The sequence below is a fragment of the Haliaeetus leucocephalus genome, unplaced genomic scaffold (genome assembly GCF_000737465.1).
Source record: "Haliaeetus leucocephalus isolate CR32 unplaced genomic scaffold, Haliaeetus_leucocephalus-4.0 Scaffold840, whole genome shotgun sequence".
In the NCBI taxonomy this organism is placed as follows: Eukaryota; Metazoa; Chordata; class Aves; order Accipitriformes; family Accipitridae; genus Haliaeetus; species Haliaeetus leucocephalus.
In genome coordinates, this window is record NW_010973276.1 from 1,601,640 (window position 1) to 1,619,929 (window position 18,290).

General features: G+C 41.6%; 2 protein-coding genes across 4 annotated transcripts in view; one reads left to right on the forward strand and one right to left on the reverse strand.

Moving 5' to 3' along the window:
• The window catches only part of LOC104840948 (sodium-dependent serotonin transporter-like), a 9,470-nt gene extending 8,814 nt beyond the window's left edge, over positions 1–656 (forward strand). The window contains exon 15 of the mRNA XM_010582264.1: positions 365–656. Within this exon, the coding sequence (XP_010580566.1) occupies positions 365–656 (292 nt within the window). The remainder of the gene's footprint in view (positions 1–364) is intronic.
• A 2,849-nt stretch (positions 657–3,505) lies between these two features.
• On the reverse strand, positions 3,506–18,281 carry ANKRD13A (ankyrin repeat domain 13A). Of its 3 annotated transcripts, XM_010582060.1 has the most exons (16): positions 17,736–17,813; positions 16,415–16,478; positions 15,266–15,398; positions 15,007–15,131; positions 14,520–14,565; positions 13,695–13,838; positions 13,070–13,265; positions 11,912–11,978; positions 10,394–10,475; positions 9,589–9,647; positions 8,541–8,677; positions 8,008–8,165; positions 7,411–7,524; positions 6,511–6,680; positions 6,210–6,274; positions 3,506–5,396 (listed from the first exon to the last, which is right to left on the reverse strand). In XM_010582060.1, the coding sequence occupies exons 4-16, from the start codon at positions 15,094–15,096 to the stop codon at positions 5,198–5,200; spliced, it is 1,527 nt and encodes a 508-aa protein (XP_010580362.1). In that variant the 5' UTR covers positions 15,097–15,131; positions 15,266–15,398; positions 16,415–16,478; positions 17,736–17,813; the 3' UTR covers positions 3,506–5,197. The 3 variants fall into 3 exon arrangements, with proteins under 3 accessions (XP_010580362.1, XP_010580361.1, XP_010580360.1); XM_010582059.1 differs by lacking the exon at positions 16,415–16,478 and having other exon boundaries at positions 3,507–5,396; positions 6,511–6,662; positions 17,736–18,281; XM_010582058.1 differs by lacking the exon at positions 16,415–16,478 and having other exon boundaries at positions 3,507–5,396; positions 17,736–18,281.
• Between the last annotated feature and the right edge of the window lie 9 nt (positions 18,282–18,290).

An 18,290-nucleotide genomic window follows, 5' to 3' on the forward strand; every position in this document is an offset into this window, starting at 1 on the left:
AGGAAGAGGAAGGGCCGGGCCGGGCGCACAAAGGCCGGGGGGTGGTGCGGCTGCCGGTCCGTCTGCCCGTCCGTCGGTCTGTCGGGGATGGGGCGGGGGGGGGGGGGGGGGGGGGGGCTGGCGGCGCTGGCCCTGCTAGCCCCGGGCCCGGCGGAGCGCAGCCGGCCCTACGCCGTGCTGCAGAAGCAGAACCTGGGTAAGGAGCGGCAGGGCGGCCGGCACCTTTCTGCTTGTTTTTCAGTGTTTGTTTGGTTGGGGGTTTTTTTGTTGGTTTTTTGTTGTTTTTTTTTTTAAAGCTGATTTGGGGGAAGCGTCGTGGGGGGCGCGTTCAAATCCTAACCTGCCTTCCTCCCTCCTCCCGCAGTGCTGCTGGGCAGCATCCTCAGCGCCCTGCTGCTCACCATCATCCTCATGGCCATCTGCGTCTACAAGCCGGTCCGGCGGCGGTAACCGAGCGGGACCCGGCGGGTCCGTCGTGGAGAAGCGCTGCTGGTCCCGCCTGGTTCTCCCGCCTGGCACCCAGCCGTCCCACCGCCTCCCCCGCCCGCGACCGGGGACACCCCGATGTTGCACGCACGGCTCTTCATCCGCGCAACATCGCGTGGTTCCATCGGGAACGGCTCTTCATCCGCGCGACGTCGGTGGCTCCATCGTGACGTCACTTTCGATGACAGTATGGCCGGGTGCTGGAAATCGCACCCCAGTCCTCTGCAAACTTGACCCCTGGACCTCCCGGGAATGCTTCCGCAGCAAACCCGGTTGGGTTTGAGCAGGGTCTGTAGCAACACACCTTCCTCCCAAAACGCAGTGTTTCAGCGAGGCTGATCCGACACCATGCACTCAAGAGCATCCCTGGGGCGTGTGTGTACCTGGAGCCTGGGGAGGCTGTGGGGAGCTCGACCAGCCGTGATGCCCGTTCCAGTCAGTGCCCGGGGAACCAAACCTCTGGGTCGGCACAAGAACCAAGCCAGACTACTGACATCGCTGTCTGACAAGCAGGCCCACGCACTTGATTACACCGTATCTAGTTTTGCTTTCTGATTAATTTGGTTCCTTGCTTGAATTGCTGAGTCTTGAGGGTTTGTAGTACAGCCTTCAAATACAGTCCAAAGGCAAAAGCTCAGCCACCTACCGCAGCTGTGGGGGTCTGGTACGTGCTTACCTCTGAGCAGAAATACTGATGCATGAACAGATCTGGCGTAGCTGTTCAGGGACAGGCTTGTCATTCCTCATGTTATTTGCTTTAACTCTTAGGTAACCCCAAGAAGTCTTGCACCAAAACTGCCATGCTGAACCTGTTCCAAACTGGGGAGTGGGCGAGGGTTTCCAGCTTGTGCTGAGCACTCCTCTCCTTGCAGGTGGATTTGTGCTCCCGAGCAGGTTGCTGTCCTACTGGAAACGGGAGCCTCCAAAAGTCTGCAAGCCAGGCAGATGCTCGAGACTGCTGGGCTCAGGCTCTCCGGAAGTTCGTTGTGCTTAAGCTCCAGACAGACCTGTTCTATGCATTTTCAGTAATGAATTCAAGGGTTTACACTGAAATCACACTTGCATATGAATGCTGCTATTTTGTTTTGCACTGCTATGAGTAGTAACTGGATTTTGCTTATTAAGTATTACTTTGGTATTTAATATAGGGATGTTTTGGCTAGTAATTTATTTAGTGTTTTAAAACTTAACTTCTAGAACAATTGTGTTGACTCATTCTCTAAAATGTTATGCTGCATCTGACATGTTTTCTGTTCGCTCTGTTTTAAAGGACACTGACCACTCTCATTGCTGCTGCTCTATTAGTTAAAGTGACAGTAGGAGGCTGGCCTAGAACGGATCTAGTTGCTAATCTAAGTGAAACAGAAGTGAGGAAGCAAGGTAATACTCTTCTATTGCTTTCTGGTCCTTTTCTTTTTGATCACTGGCCCTGTATCACTGATTTTTCTTGGCCCTTCATCTGATGTAAAACTTGGCCTATAGCTGTGTGCTGTTCACAGGAGGGTGAATGCTGTAGCTTGCAGCTACAGCTGAGTTCCCGGGAGCAGCACTCTTGTTTGCATTCATTCTTCACTGCCTGCTATGTCCCTTTGCACAAATAAAAAGCTAAGTAAACAACCCAGGACTCTCTTATTTATTCATGGATGTTCTGTTTGTTATTAAGTCAGCTGTATGAAGGGATGAGGCAGTCCCCTTTCCCACCTCCAATAATCTTACAGTTCTTACCCCTTTTCAATGGCAAGGGAACAGGGGCAGGACAGCAGTGTGATATTAACAGCTGGGTGAAGCCCCTGTTTTCATGAATGTTAATTAGCAAGGAACTGTTAACAGTAAACTGAAAATGAAAGCTCACCCTGCAAGCGTAGTGTAGTCCCCAGCAGACATTAAGAGGAAAAGTTCAGTTAACTCAGTTATGAAGACTATTTTGAATCTAAAGTCAGCCAAAGCAGTGTAAGGATTTCCAAATTAAGCACATCATGGATTATTGTTGTACATAGCCTACCTACTTGAAAAAAATATTCCAAAAGCACAAAAAATGTCCCCTGCTTAGCCTCACTTTCAGGAACAGATACAAACAGCAGTGACACTGTGGAAACAGCATCAATTTAAAGAATTTAAAAAGCTAGTTATAGTTTTAGAACAAACTACAGCTATTTGTAAATCTGAGCTTCTCCCTTCCTACATAAGCCTCAAACTTCCCTGGAAAGAGAAGTTGGACTCAGCTTTTATATAGCAGTCTCAGTGTCAGTATTACATGTACTATGCAACCCTTTGCTGCTGTTACAAGAAGGTACACACAGAAACTAATGCAGAGCACTGAAGTCCTGCCACCACCCTGCCTTTCATTGCCTTACAACTGTCTGTATTGTACTGATCCCTGTTTTCAGAACAGGGAGACTCAAAGGTTGGCTGAAAATGTCAGAAAAATGGTTCCAGGGATTTCAGAGTAAACCAGAACTATCCTTGATAGATGATAATGTCACCTTTAATGTACAAAAATGCAACAAAAAGGCAGATAAGGATAATTATTAAAGACTCCAGTTACCACCTTAGAAAAAACACACTTGTATGTGTAGTGTAACATTGTGCAGTATCTTTTGTTTTTTCCTGCAGCACACACAGAGGAGCAGAGGATACTTTTTATCCACATAGTGTAAGATGTAAGCTAGGGTTTAAAAAAAGCAGCACTTGCTTCAGGGAAGCTGGGCCTTCCAGTTTAGATGGAATGATGCAAATGTCACAGAAAGAAAAAAAAACCAACCAACCAACCAACCCAACCCAAAAGCCCACCACAGATTTTTTTTACAGTCCCAGACTAAGAAGCAGCGGCATAACAAAACTTGAATTGAAACTGCTCAATATTCTTTAGTTTGCAATATAAAAAACAGAGAACGAGACAGCTTTTTAAAAAAAAGATATTTCCCCCGCCGCGTAACCTTTGAAATGCTTAATAGAAAAAAACATCCACAGTGTCAGACAGATGGTTTTATAAAGGCAACAGCACTCTTTATTTCCGCTGGAGGAAAAAACCACAGTTTCATCTCCTACCTCACAACTTCGTCAAGAGCTTAATGCAAGGCTTATTCCCTTTTTTTCAACTGTGAAAGTCACAGTAATCCCCTTTTCAAAGAAAGATGCAATTCTGACATAGACCACTGCCACTGTGCAAGAAAGTCAACATTCCTGCAAACACCAAATAAGCTATTTAGGGATGCAAGCCGTATCATTAAACAAAAACAGTGCAGATATACCAGTTCTAGTGTACACTGAAGGAATTTTAATCATTTGCTATGTAGAACAATGGATTATTGGTTTAAAATAGGATTCCAAGTTACCAACCACCTCACTGGTTATGATCAAGTCCATGTTATAGTGATTTTATACTGGTTAATAGTTGGTCACACAGAACTGCCCTGTTTTGCCCAAGGAACAAGCGCAGGATTAGGTAGCAAGATCAGACCATATGTACCAGAGGATCTTCATGCTTCTGCCAGCCAGAACAGAGGAATATTGCTCACTTTTAACTACTGTAAGGCTTTCCCGTGGATATACATTGCATACTTGTGGAGTGCACTTGAGAGTCACAGTGTAAGTACTGTAAACACCGGCAGAAGTGCAGATAAAATAGCTACAAATATATTGTATGACGAAAGACCTGAGGAAAGCTAGTTAAAACATACTTGCAAATTGTTACAATACCATTTTTATGAGTGTAGTCATATTGGCTTGTTTTAAAATCAATAAAAATATTCAGATAAAAAAATATATGTATTCACATGAAGGATGAGCATTTGAATTTTAAAAAGCAACACACGTTTCCCTTTCAGATGACAGAATTAAAACTTATCTTTCAGTAAGTATACATTAAAATTTCACCTGATTTTTTTTTCTATTTGAATTTAGCACCCGCACACAGGCACGCACTCATGCACACACACCAAGTGATCACAAAGAAGCACCTGTATCTATCGCTTATTTTCTTGCTGCCCTCTGACTATGGGAACTAGCTGGTTTTGAATCACTGCAGAAACTGCTACTTTACTAGACAGATGGTCCCATTTTAGGATCTAAAATTCTACTGGCTACTTGTCCTTTTTCAGAAAGCACTAGTTTAATCTTGAGCTTGGATTAGCTGTTCAAGTATAAAATTATCCCTCTTAAGCAGGAGCACATGATAAAATATCAGTAACTAGAGAAGAGATAATCACAAATAAACAAAACTAACAGAATCTGTCAGCATGAAGCACTACCCTATGTGTGTATATGCATATAGATACTCTTCCATGTAATGACTGGAAAAAACAGACAATGGCTTTGGATTATTCAGAAATGACTAAGCAGATGAGTATTTCTTTGGTAAGTAATGACGTTTCCCTCCTGAATTCCCCATAAATCAAGTTTTCAAGCTTTACTGCAATCCTATATCCTGATGCTAAGCAAAATTTCTATCTGCTCTTCAATAAATACGTTTAGATAAAAACTTTTCCTTCAAAGCTAAGACCACATGGTTGGGGAGCCAAATGCAGAGTACCGTGATCTGAAACTCCCTCAAACAAAAATAAATCAGCTTTTTGTAGCTGATGATGCCAACTTAGAAGGCAGGTGAAATGTTTACTTAAGCAATCCAGGAGTGGTCTTCAGACTGATAGCTCTGAAAGCCTTCAGTTTTATGCAGATTTGGTCATCCTTATTTCAGAAGATGGCTAAGGAGTTATTTTTCCACAAGAGAAAGCTGTAAAACTTGCTGAAGCTCTGCATCTTCCGCTTCACGACGTTGCTTCTCCCGTTCCTCCTGCTCTCGGACAGATAACTCCATGGCAAGCTGCAAGTCTTTTTCAAAACTGGAAGGTTCACTAGGGGTGCTGCAGTGTGAGTTACCTGAGCTTGTTAGATAGCTCTCCTGCAGTGCCCTGAAGGAGAAAAAGAACTTTAAGAAGTAAGAGAGACAGAGCCTATTTCACATTTCCTGCAACAATCCTTCCTAGCAACTGTTTTCTAACTGCAAACCTGAAAATCTCTCCCCAGAGAGCAGAAAGCAGTTTTCAGGATAAGAGAGCAATTGTTCTAGCATCCATAAAATTCCCAGTGTAAAACCTGTTCTTTGAAGGTTCCTCAGAATCTTTCATATGTACTAACAGTTACATTTTCAATGGGCTTCTAAAAGCATTCTCACCTGGTTCAAAGGTAACATGATTTTCCACGTACAAAAAGAACGAAAAGGATGCAGTTCTTTGTGCGTACAAAGATTTCTTTACACTTAACTGCAGGAAGACCCCACAGATACCAGAGCATGTTCTCAAGGGTCCATTAACTATATGTTGCTAAGTTTTTAAGGATTATATAATGATTTTGAAAAGAAAGAAAAGCTACCCTGAAGTGTACAGCACCTAATAAACAAACATTCAACCCAGAGGGACCAAATTCACAGTTTTTAAGAGCAGAACAGGACGACTGTGTTTATTTGCTGGGTAAAGAATCTGTCATGTGCGCAGACCAGTCCCACAGCTGAGCTAAAGAGCTATACTATATAAGCCAGGGAGGCCTAGTTTAGAGTCCTTCCTTCTTGGAAAAGTAAAAGTTACAAGCAGCACAAGAAAGGAGACCTTGAGTTCTCTGCATCTGCTACCTACATACACAAAAAAACCTGCAAAATTGCTTCATGCTACTGTTAGAAGTATTTTTGCTCTGTCACTGCATGGCTTAATGTGAAAAGAATTAGTTACCTCTGATACTGTATATTGAAGTCCTGTGAATATGCAACTGCTCCATTGGAATGCACCCCCACTTCCTAGAAATGAGGAAAGACAGACAATTCCACAGCAGTTAACAGATCTGCAGTGCAACTCACTGAAAGGTAACTCTTAAATCACTCTTATTTCTTCTGAAATACATTATTACATTTTTCTCTTCTGAGGTTCTTAGAAAAATAGGTCCTACATTGGTTTAATTCAGAGATGCAGCTATCACTGCATAGTCCTTATCAAAACTGTCAGATCTGCACTGCACAGATTACAGCACACTTACTTGATTTCCACCGGATTCCAACAAACTCTGCTGAATAGCAAACTGCATGATCTCGTTATCTTCATCCTGCACGTGTATGTTCCTACCGTCATCTTGGATGTGGTAAGATTTTGGGATCTCAAACACTGACTGGTCAACCTCAAAATTAGCACCTACAGAAGCCAAATATACTTGTAAAAATATACTATGTCATGTTTGTAAGTTGTGAATTAAAAAATTCTGAAGAATGTTTATACATGATTAAGTTCACTCAAAAAATTCAGATAAACCACCTGGCTAAATATACCAACAGGCTCTGAAAGACTGCTGTGGCAAACAAGCACAGCAGTAAGACAGAATGCAGGGTCTTTCTTTAGGATGCTGGCAAGTCATACAAATAAAACCAGTGTGCAGCAGAGCGCTAAGGTGGCTGAACTCTTACAAAACCAGACGGGGGGGGGGGGAAGGTTGCAAAAGATAAATACCGCAGTGGCTTTTCTGAGGTTATTCCTAATGAATGGATCTGCAACAGCTCATAGGACAGAGTATCACTGGATATATGCAGTCATGAGCATTCTGCTCAAACGTAATCCACTCTTTTCTGAAAGGGCATGCAGACTTAGCTGTCACTTACAGCAATTTTGTATTCCACTTCCCATAGCAATAGCTTGCACCAGAATTTAGACCTCAAAATACTTTGGAAAACTTGTTAGAGCTCAGTTTAGTCAGTCTGGCAGGCATGGAAGGGGCAGAATGGGTCTGTATGATCAGTATCACACACCCCAGATCAGCTCTAATGTCCTGCAGCTTCCTCTCACCTGTGAATGTTTCATTCTCTGCAGTTAACCCATTTCTCTCTTCTGTGCATTACACTGACAGAAATGTAAACAGGTGTGATCACTGCATCTTTCCACTCCTTACCTGAATCACACTGTACACCTCCAACCATTTGTGATGATGTTTTGTCAGCTGTCCTGCAGCCGTTGACATTTTCAAATGTAATTCGGGCATTCAGCACATGGAATAGGGGAATTTCTGCAAGAAGGAGTACAAGATTTCTGTCAAAAAGAGAACTCTCTCATTCACTTCTGCATCTACAGCCACATCAAATCCGTACACATTTATTGAATATATTCCACAAGCGGCATCCCATAATGACAAAGTATATAGTAAATCACTTCACCAAGAAGTTGCCCTTAGTCATTCTCACTGTCTCTCTAAATCTCTTATAATAAAATTTGCCAAATCTAAGGCATTAAAGCTAAGAGGAAAGGGTTAGCAACAGCTCATTCTTACTGAAATGATACTGTCTTTAAAATTATACTTCTGTACTGGTCATTCAGAATTTGTATTCAATGACCCCAGATGTACAAGACAATGTATGTCTGGGTTCTCAGCTCTAGATATCAGTGAGATGATTAGTAAAAAACTAACATGGTTTTTGTAAATATATGCTGCAAAACCAATAGAAAGAGTGTAAATGAAGAAGACACTACAATAAAAAATGCTAACTCTTACCAATTTTGACAGGAAATCCTGGTGGAAATTCCAGAGTGATGAAATCTCTAAGTCTGGCAAAATGAGCACTAGTTCTGGCCATCAGATCAATGATTGGAGTGACTTGTTCCATAAGAGACAAGGGAAACTCTTCACTCATCCACAAGGTTGCTTTAAATCTTAAAGAGAAAGTTGCATAAAACCATCCTAAGTTTACAGTTTAGGAATAGATGCAAAGCAAAACACAAAGCATTGTCACCTGCTTCATACATTTCAAAGAGTCAGAACAGTTACTGCTGTGAGGAACCGAACCACATTCCTGGTCAGACCAAAGGCAAAGCACAGGAGGTTACTAACAAGCTACAGCACTAGTCCAAAGATTTTCTTTGACTTAGTGGATGAAGAATTAGAGTATAGCTGAATACTTCAAGATCTCTCTTCTGATTAATTTTGAGAGCTGGGGGAAAACCACACTGGGTGTTTGTAAAAATGGTTTCCAGAGATTAGATGACTGGGAATAGACAACTAGAAATAGTTAAAATTTTATTTCTCACTTCTGTGTTCGAATGGTGACTTCTTTCGGTCTTCCTATGTCTCTACCTTTCAAATCAAATTCTGGGTCAAAGTATTCCTCCAGAGTAATAGCAGTAGGATTGTTACTTGCAGCATACTCTGTTGTCTTGGTTGTACTCTATAAGGAAAGAGAAGGGGGGGGCAGGGAAAGTATGGAACAAATACACAGTGGCTACTACAAGAAACTTTTAAGTTACCTCTTGTGAAGTAACTCACACTCTATTTTAGACACCAGCAAGACATAGCCATAAATACAAGCCCACATATTTAGACTGCTTTCTATTGAGGTTAAAAATCTCCAAGTGTTTTAGAGACAGGAAAAATCTACTTAAATACTTTAAAGCTACAACCAACCAGAAATGCACACACAAGCTACAGCTCCAAATCCTTTATTAAAGGCAAAACTTTGATGAGGTATTTGAAACAAAAATCTCTAGATCTGTGCAAGATCTGCAATACCATCCTGATACAGAGCCAGCAGTTGGCAAACCTATTATCTACTGTACTTAAGTATATACAGATGCAAAGGAGTTTCTAAAGCCATATTGAAATCATTATCAACACATTTCAGAACAGCAGAGGATATATGGTTTTCCTCCAAGTTGCTAAAGAGCAGCGTGCTAATATGTCGATTCATCCTCTCATCATATCTTTGCCTGATGATCACTATGCTAGCACCATCTCCCAACTGAGGTTCCTGCAGGTCTGTGGACACGTCTTCCCAGATTACTGGTGGGTTGCCACTAAGATCTGTGCTTGCTCAGATTTACTGCCTCTACTCACAACCCAGCTCTTGCTGTGCTAACAGATTCTATGTCTTTTTCATAAGAGTGTTCAGAAGGAGGTACCTGCTATTCATACAGAACATTTGACCGCTTAAAAACAAAAACATTCTCAGGGAAAATTTAAACCTCATCATCAAAATTGCTGCCAAACTAAGGAAACAAGAGGCGATTCCACACACCTAGAATTCCTACCGGTACAGATCTCTGCGCTGCAGTGACCTCTTTCAATGTCAAAGACACTCACCTGCGCACCATATTCATGCTCCACTGTACCCAGAAATGATTCCAGGGGGTTCCTGTCAGCTTCAGATAACAGGAGGGAAAAACCAGAAGAATCTATTACTATTAATTAGTAGTAAAATTTACATACACACCAGGCTAAAAAGCAAGGCTTCTAACCCAAAGTGAAGTAAGCTGTTCACACTTTCTGTAAGCTCTACCAGGCAAGCCCAGGACCTAAAGCTGACAGTATAAAACTGGTACAATACAAAGAATAGAGGCAAAGATTTTTCAGTGGTTTCTGTCATTAGGAGATAGCTTTTTTATTCACAGTGCCTCTCCTCCCAGGCCCACAAGGTAGGCCAATGAAGGGCAGTGTTTCCATATGAAGTTACTGGCTGGTCACCCTTTACTCTAGTTTAAATACTAGAAAAAAAATTAGTGGACCAAAACAAAACAAAAAGTCCAAGCAAACAAAGCCTACAATGAATCTTGTAATCATGGCCAAAGCGAAGTAAAGGCATGAATACATTCCAGAGCAGGAAAAAGCATGGAAAAGTGCAGCCTTTTAACTTTCAGTAAACTTTCAACAGTTTTGAAGGGCTCTTCTTTCCTCTAAATACAGCTAGGATAAATACCAGTTCATTTATAGGTTAGGAGTCAAGCAATGAGCTACCTCAGACACACAACATGTGAAAGTAAAGCAGGGTGAAGTCAGCAAGAAAAGTATTTCCCTTGTCTACCTGCCCAGTTCTTCTGCAGTCACGCAGAGTAGGCATCAGAGAGCCAAAAGGTTCTACTTATTTCCAGTTATCCTATAGGAAAACTACCTTTATATCTTTTCTTCTCCTCTTCTGTTAAATGTTCCGTTCGGATTTTTGTGACCACATTCACATTGTTTGCAATGTATACCTTTAAAAAAAAAAAGTACAAGGACAAAACCCAGAAAGCATCACAGGTTAAAAAAGAGAGTTCTCTCTAGTAAAACACCATGTACACAAATCTAAAGGCAGAATAAATCAGCATGGATCTGCCTCTCATGGACAAAGATCTTAATTTTTAACATACAGGTGATCAATAGGAAATGCTGCACTTCGATTTTTCTATTCGCTTTGGTATAATGGAAATCCTACATAATATAATCTTGACAGACCTATGCTAACGCTGAATCTACATGCCACCTGCTGGGCAAGTTGATAAAATAAGAAACCCTGCAAATCATACATCATATTCTCTCCAGACAGCATTAATCTTGCAAGCATCCTGTGCCAAAAGAATGGCAAAGGAGTCTGGTCATCAGCTTTGATGACAACAGAAGTCAGCCTTTCAACCAAGTTCCTGGAATGCACATTTACACTTTTAAATACGCTTTTGTAACTAACCAAACCAACCTCAAAACTAGACAGACATTTCCAAGCCTGCTGGAAAGAATCCCCACCTGGGCAGAGATTTTAAGAGACAGCAGGGAGGGAAAGTCAGATAACGCTATTCCTAAACAGAGGTCACTTTTAAGACCTTCCAAATGAAATTTAGTGATAGTTTAATTCTGCAGGAACACTAATGAACCCCATGTCCAACTGAATAGTCCTGCAGTCTTACCAGGAAAAGCCTTCATATAAATGTTGAAGGCTATTCAGCATTTATTCTTCTGTTAAATGAAATTACAAGATGTGATTTATTGCACAAATTCCAAAACCTGGAGTAAACACAGACTTATGAATCAGGGAAGTTAATTCTTTTGATTCTTAACTTAAATTCCTAACACAGTAAGGCTGTAAAGCCATCTTCAAAAATATTTCACCAAAGTGAAATGAAAGACAAAAACAGTGTCACATGGAACAAATCTGAGCAACTGTATGACTCATGAGCATGGTCAGGGTCTTTAATTTACCAGCAGTCTTTCATTACTTGAATTCATGATGCAACTCATGGCAGCAGGAGGCTGTTATTTCCCAGCAATACTGTTACTAGAGAGTGCTCAAGGCACTTCACCAATGGGTTCCTCGTTTTTTAGACAGTGAAAGAATGACTATGCAAGAATGAGTTAAACTCCAGTTTTTGGATGGAAGGGAGTTCTAGCAGTTATGCTGAATCTTTTGCCCCTCTTCTCCTGAAATGCTTTGATCCTCCCTCTCCCCTAAAGCCCCTGCTGATGTTCCTGCGTACGGGCCCCATCCCTCCCACAAGCTTGGCAGCCCTGAAGCTCCTCACTCCTGCCCAGTTCTGCTGGCAACACAATAAGCTCTCAATTGGAAGTTTTAAACCTGAAATATTTAGGAAATAAAGGCAAAACACAACCAGACTTCAGTTAGCTATAAGACCTCTTAATAGAATAGAATGAGCTTTACCTTTGCTTCATAACCATTTACACCTTCTGCTTTTTCTGTCCTCCATACCCAGAATCCAGATGTGGTTCTGACAAAAAGTGAACACCACAAGCATCTATACAGTTGCATTTCTACACAATCCCCAGCCTGTTTTTTCTAAAATTGTTTTGAAACAACATTTGATAGCTTCTTTGATTATTAACTCCAGTCAAAAGCACAGGTCAATCTGTCCTCACCCACACCGATCACAGGAGGGCCGAGGAAGTCACACTGTTTCTGTTCTTATTCAGTCCATGGCCAAAGCACAAAGGCACAGACAGAGATTTTAGATTGAGATGTGGGTACCTGACCCACAGAAGACAGCCTAAAAACTTACCGAATTATTTTGTCCAACAGCCTGGGCATGGCAGCTGTTAACACACCGTTTAATTTAAAAAGTAACCTGTCACTGCAATTTGGGGAACTGGATAGTAGGAATAATTCTAAGAAATTTTATTTTCTGGATGTGTAGATGCTGCAGTTACTAAGGCTCAGTGAACATCACAGGGACTAGTTCTGGGCAGCTTTGAAAGGGTACTAAATATTCAGGAGAAAGATGCCGGAATTATACAGCTTGCTTTGAAAACACTTGTTTTGTACGATCATAGGGGTAGTTTACTGCATCACAGAGCACTCCAAAAGGAGCTTCATAAAAAGGACTGTTTGAACCAAGCTGATAGATACCTAGATAAACACATGTAGTAAACAAGGAAGACAAATGTGTGTCTGTGGAAAGACACACTATCCATGTATTTTTATTTAAAGCATTAATGTGACATTTGACTTACTTAGCTACAAGACGCCAAGTTCTTGCCCATTAGTTTCAGCGCTATACATACAGATTTGGGTGAAATGCAAACTTGTAATTAGACATTAATGTGGATCTCACTAATATGATAAACTGGAAGTTTTCTGCAAATCAGTTCTTTCAAATGGAAACTTTTTGCCAAGCAATAGTGGCAAGCTAACCAAGTCAAATTTATTTACCTACTGATGTGTGAAGTTTAAAGTGATTTCAGATCTAGCCCTAAAAGTTTTTATTACCAGGGCTTTTGAGAGTTTGTCTTTAAAGCTTTATTGCAGGTATGACCATCCATAGTCTTGAAGTGTGTATTTGCTAAGAGAAACTTTGTATCTTACCTTTCAAAAGCAATATTTTTTGTATCAAGGCACGTATTAATAATTGGAGATGTAAGGCGTCTTTCCACATCTTTTCTTTTTGGTGTCATAGATCCCAATGTCAAACGCTTCATGTGTTGGGAAATCTCAAAACGCTCCGTTGTAACAAACTTATCATCATGATTGATCTCAATTAGTTCTGCCCAACCTCCAGTATCTGTTGGAAATGGTACACCTCAGTCTAAAAAACCTTAGCAACAGTATTCCAAAATGAAAAACTCTATGTCAAATCAGGGTGGATGCTAATTCACTGTATTTTGCGCTCAGCTGAGATCAAATTTGGAACTGTATCTAAAATTATTCAGGGGGCAGGAGAACAGAAGGGGGAAAACTAAGTAAAAGGCTGAAGTAAAATTTTAGCCCTATTACCAAATTTTGACCTCAGATTTACTCAAAGGAAAGATATTAAGCCATTACGTTAAACCACAAAAGTATCTCTAGGAGACAGTCACAGAATGTATGTATAAAACTTTTATAAAATTTAGTACTCAGCCTCAACAGGTCTTTTTTGTGCAAAATCGGGATTTCTCATTGTGGCTTTCATAGTATTTGGTGATCAATGGTGCAGACATGATAAAATATTTACCTTCTCCCTTGAAAATTAAACTACGCCTTCCTCTCTCCCAGCTCATATTTTCAAAGCCCAGTAAGGTGATATCAACACGCAGCTTGGCACCACTTTTCCAGATGCGGCAGACATCACTTGGACAAACTCTAGAAACCAGTGGGACTATAAAAAAAAATGAGAAAAATATAAATAGAAAATATTCAAGAGACTAAGCGCACAGGAAGTCTGAACTCAAGCAGAAGCTATATCCCTGACACAGGATTGCGCAGTACTACGATCATTATTCCAGAGGAGGTGAGATACTGATCTTTAGCTTTAAGAACAATCAGCCTAGGGACAAACCCCACCAACTTTAATTTAAAGATGAGCATAAAAAGGAAGAAGACATTAGTTCAGACTAAAAGATGTGAAATGGCATAAACCCCACCTCTTAGCAATCTAATAGTTAGCTGTTTGGAAAATTAAGTCAACTCTAAGGCCTAGCGTTCACTGCTTTAGAATAAAAGGAGGTAGTTCCCAAGTAGTCTGTGCATCTATGTATGAGATATATATCACCGTCTTAGTCATCAAGTAAGGTAAACAAAATCCCAAGAAGTCTTCAGCAATTCTAACAATGGCTACACTCTCCATTAAAAAACAAACAAACAAAACCCAACAAATAAACCAAATAAACGGGAAACAAAGCATAACTGTGCAACAAAAATATAAGAGGTTATTCTGAGAGGTGAAGAGATAAATATTCTGGGGAGCAGATATTTGTCTGCATGTCCTTCGTGACATTTTTACATAAGCAAGTCTCTTTGTCTACAGTTTAGAAGAGGTAGCAGTGACCAGGATTCTTACCCCAGCTAGTGAACTCCCATTTCATTTCCACATAAAAGTCAGGAGTCTGGAGAAGGAAAATACTTTATGAATACCTCATTAAATAGTTTTATTCTAACATTCAGTACAGCATTTCTCGTGAACATTTTAGATAAAGGAAAGCAAAAAAAGAACAGAACTCAAGACATGATAAATGAATGTTAAAAAAATGAAATTGAAACTAAAGAACATAAAAGTCATTGGCCTACCACTACTGCTTTCTGATGAGCTATTCTTCCTTATTTTACTATAGAAGCAGTAACACCTTCAAGATTCAGTGTCCAGTGTTGGAGTTCATGACTAAGGATTTCAAAGTCAAGTCAAGGAAAAAGTCTCCATCTCCCACCACGCTATGGAATATGCAAGTTGAAACGAAGAACACAATTGCCCATCTGATTCCAGTTTACTTAACTGAAGTACTTGAATGAGAACTGCTGTCTGGAGTAAGAGGTTTAAACTAAATAATTACCTCATTAATCTTTTGGAGTAATTCAGGAACTCCTCCAAGTGTCATAGAGGTCTGCTGGTAGTCCCGATGCTGCAGAATCATTTGTACCATCTCTGGATCTCCTGTACTGACAGCCTCATGTAAAACTGAAAGAAATCCAGACACAAGGTAGTTTCAGTTTGCTTTCTGAGCAAAATACAGAATATAAAAGCAGTCAAAATACAGCATCTGCAACTGAAAAGTATTAACACATGGCTTCTGTTTTCCAAATTATCTTTACCTGTCCATCCCTGTGCATTCTCTTTAGTTACATCTGCCTTGTGCTGAAGAAGGACTTTGGCAGATTCTATATAACCCAAGGAAACAGCAAGGTGCAACAAGGTCCGGCCTCGTGGATCACGCTGATCAACATCCTGTTGAGTATCCAAGAGAAAAATAATGCTGAAGCTGTCCTATCAAATGCAACTAATGAGAGTACACTGAGAAGAGTTTATATAAACAAAGCTTGTCAGTGGTAATCCAGGGGTCAATATTCCCTAGGTGTTCCCATGTATCAGCCTGTGGTGCACAGCCGACTCAGTTTTCAAACACTACTGTCCTGCCCTTCCCCACTGAAATAAAAGGAGAAGCAGAACAGGGCCTATAAAACTGACATGGTAAGAACCGGTATCACTGAAAGACATGACTGAGTTCTTGTTAATGCTTCTTGTTTCTTTTTCAATAATTATTTCCCCTTCTATCTCCTTTCAGAAGGTGTCTCTTTCAGGAGAAGATGGGACTTCTAGTCTGTGTGCATTGCACCATGGCCAGTCAACAGCCTGAGAGACCAATAGAGCATTTAACATTATACAACATAATGGGGAGAAGGAAAAAAAAAAAAGTAACAGGGCATACAACACCAATTTTGTATAGCACTTTTTGAAAGTATAGAAGCAAATGGTATTTTACAAAGCATCCATTTGACTGACACACACAGCACAATGAAGAGTGAGTGCATTTTGTACAAGTCACTAAAAAAAAAAGAAAATAAAAAAACTACACAGGCATAAACATCCAAAACATGCAAGCACAACATACTCATACCTTACATATTTTTCACTATTAGCTTAGAGATTTGAAACAGAAGAGCATCTATAACTAAAGGAAAAGTGGAAAGTCAATAGCAGAATAAGAAAGGAAAGTTATTATGCAAGTTAACACGGTTATCTGACAGCATTAAGTTGGAAATATCACACACAGAGTAAGGAAAGCTTCATTTTAAAGCATTCCCTTTTCACTTCTGTGGTGGAATACCAATTAATTTGTTTCCCCACTTCCTACAGCTCCAATGCCTACTGCACCAACAGGTAAAGGACTCTAAGGCGTCCCTCCCAATTGTCTTTGCTGCTGTTAACCGGTAACCACACATTCTACCTGTCATTTGCCATACCAAGTGCAGCTGGCTAGTGTCTTTTCATTCCCTCACGCACCCTCCGACAGCAAGAAGCTTATCCCTGGGAAGCAGGAGGAAACATATCTTTGGAATACTTTAAAAAAAGAAGTTATTTAAAAGCAGATAAAGGAAGTAAGAGACAGACATATTCCATCTTAACATGTTGCTTGTTTCCTTACAGTATAAAGCATTTGAGGTAGGAAGCAGCACTTCACAGGTGTGAACTGCAGTCTCAGACTAACAAGAAGCAGAACGATCCTTACTTAATGGCAAACTTTCACAGGCGAGAACTTTATTGAAACAAATACACAGAAGCAACGTGTCAGGAAGGTTAAAGATTTTGTTAAGGAATAAGATCACATGAATTAGATAAAAAGTAACTGCATTCCAAAGATTCTCCTAAAAATAGGACAGGAGCATGCTCTAAGCAAGCATTAGTAAATCGTGGTGTACCGTTAGAATTGCAGATGACAGCCACTAGTCAGGAGGTGGCACAGCTGATCTTTGGCTCATATACTTGTGGTGTCAGGTATAATGTAATTAATATGCTCTGCTTCTGCAAACTATACTCCACACTAGCAAATGTCAGAGCTTTTATACAGCATCTCAGCAAGAAGGATGTTTGCTGCCTGAGCTCTGCTGCAGCTTTTCAGACCATTTCCTTACGTCATTACCATTTCTCACTTAGCCATCACAGAGAGGGAACAGCTTTGTATTTTTCTACTCCACAGCATGAAACAATGATCCATTTTTTTACCAGAGATGCTGAAAACATTCCAGCCAGTATAAAAATGCTGCCCCCATGGTCTTGGACAGCAACGAAGCTGTAAGTGCTGGTCCTCAGCAAGCTAAAGGCTGGTTTAATCTTGGGCAGCAGCAGCCACCTTTTCTACATGTTGACTTCCCGTTAAGGTAAGCAGTATTTATTGCTTTTCTGGCACAGAAAAAAAATTAATGTCCGTCACATCTGCTCTTCCTGATCTGTTTCAGTGACTCCTAATACGTTCTAAAGAGCTACTCTGCAACCCACATTTGAATGCTCTGAGCACAGCTTTACAGTCAATGTTTAACATCTTACATAACAAAAAGTATATTCCTATGCCTTCTTACATCACTCCCGCAACCACAAATAAATAGGTAAGGAGAAAGAAGCGCAGCAATCCCACAAGCCCAGCAAACAGACCTGGCAGTACCATCCAGGTTACTTCTCTCTAGAAAGGCAGTAAGCGAGGGGCACCAAGCCCTGTACCATGCCACAAGCTCTTTTGAGGCCAACAGCCCCACAACAGCCCCTCTATCGCCCGGGTGTCCCAGTTACCTTGCCCTGCAGCTCCTCGTCCAGGCGCCTGTAGTCATTATTCCAGACCAGGACGTGCAGGGGAAACGCGCTGCTGGCCCTGCCAGGGGAACTCATCATGCCACACACCTGCAGGAGCCAGGGAAGCAGGGTGCCTACCCTCACTGTTTCCCCCTCTCTTTACTTTGGAGACCCCAGAATACTCAAGCTCTCACCCCTTAAGCTTCTCCTCTCTCCTGGCACCCACCTGCCCCAGGTGGTGGGGGGGAACACTAGGCCACAACCCCCTACAAACCCTTCACCCCGCTCCAAGGGGTGCCCCATGCAAAATCCCACTCCTGGGGGTCCCCTGCTCTTGGGCACCCCCCCTCAGCCCTACACTACAGAGGGTCTTCTCTGCTCCTGGTACCCCCCTCAGCCCCACACTCGGGGGAGTCCCCTGCCAGCCCACCCACAGCCCCACGCTCCTGAGGGCCTCCTGCTCCCCTCGGCCCCTTCACTCCTGAGGGTCTCCCCTGCTCCTGGCCGCCCCCCCCAACCTCACACCCCCGGCTGCCCCCGACCTCCGCCTCGCCC

Coding starts and splice junctions, on each gene's coding strand:
- ANKRD13A (XM_010582058.1), bottom strand. CDS start 17,834: ATGATGAGTTCCCCTGGCAGGGCCAGCAGCGCGTTTCCCCTGCACGTC. Junction 13,839..14,519: donor ATGGGAGTTCACTAGCTGGG/GTAAGAATCCTG, acceptor TTTTTTTTATAG/TCCCACTGGTTTCTAGAGTT. Junction 8,678..9,588: donor AGCATGAATATGGTGCGCAG/GTGAGTGTCTTT, acceptor CTTTCCTTATAG/AGTACAACCAAGACAACAGA.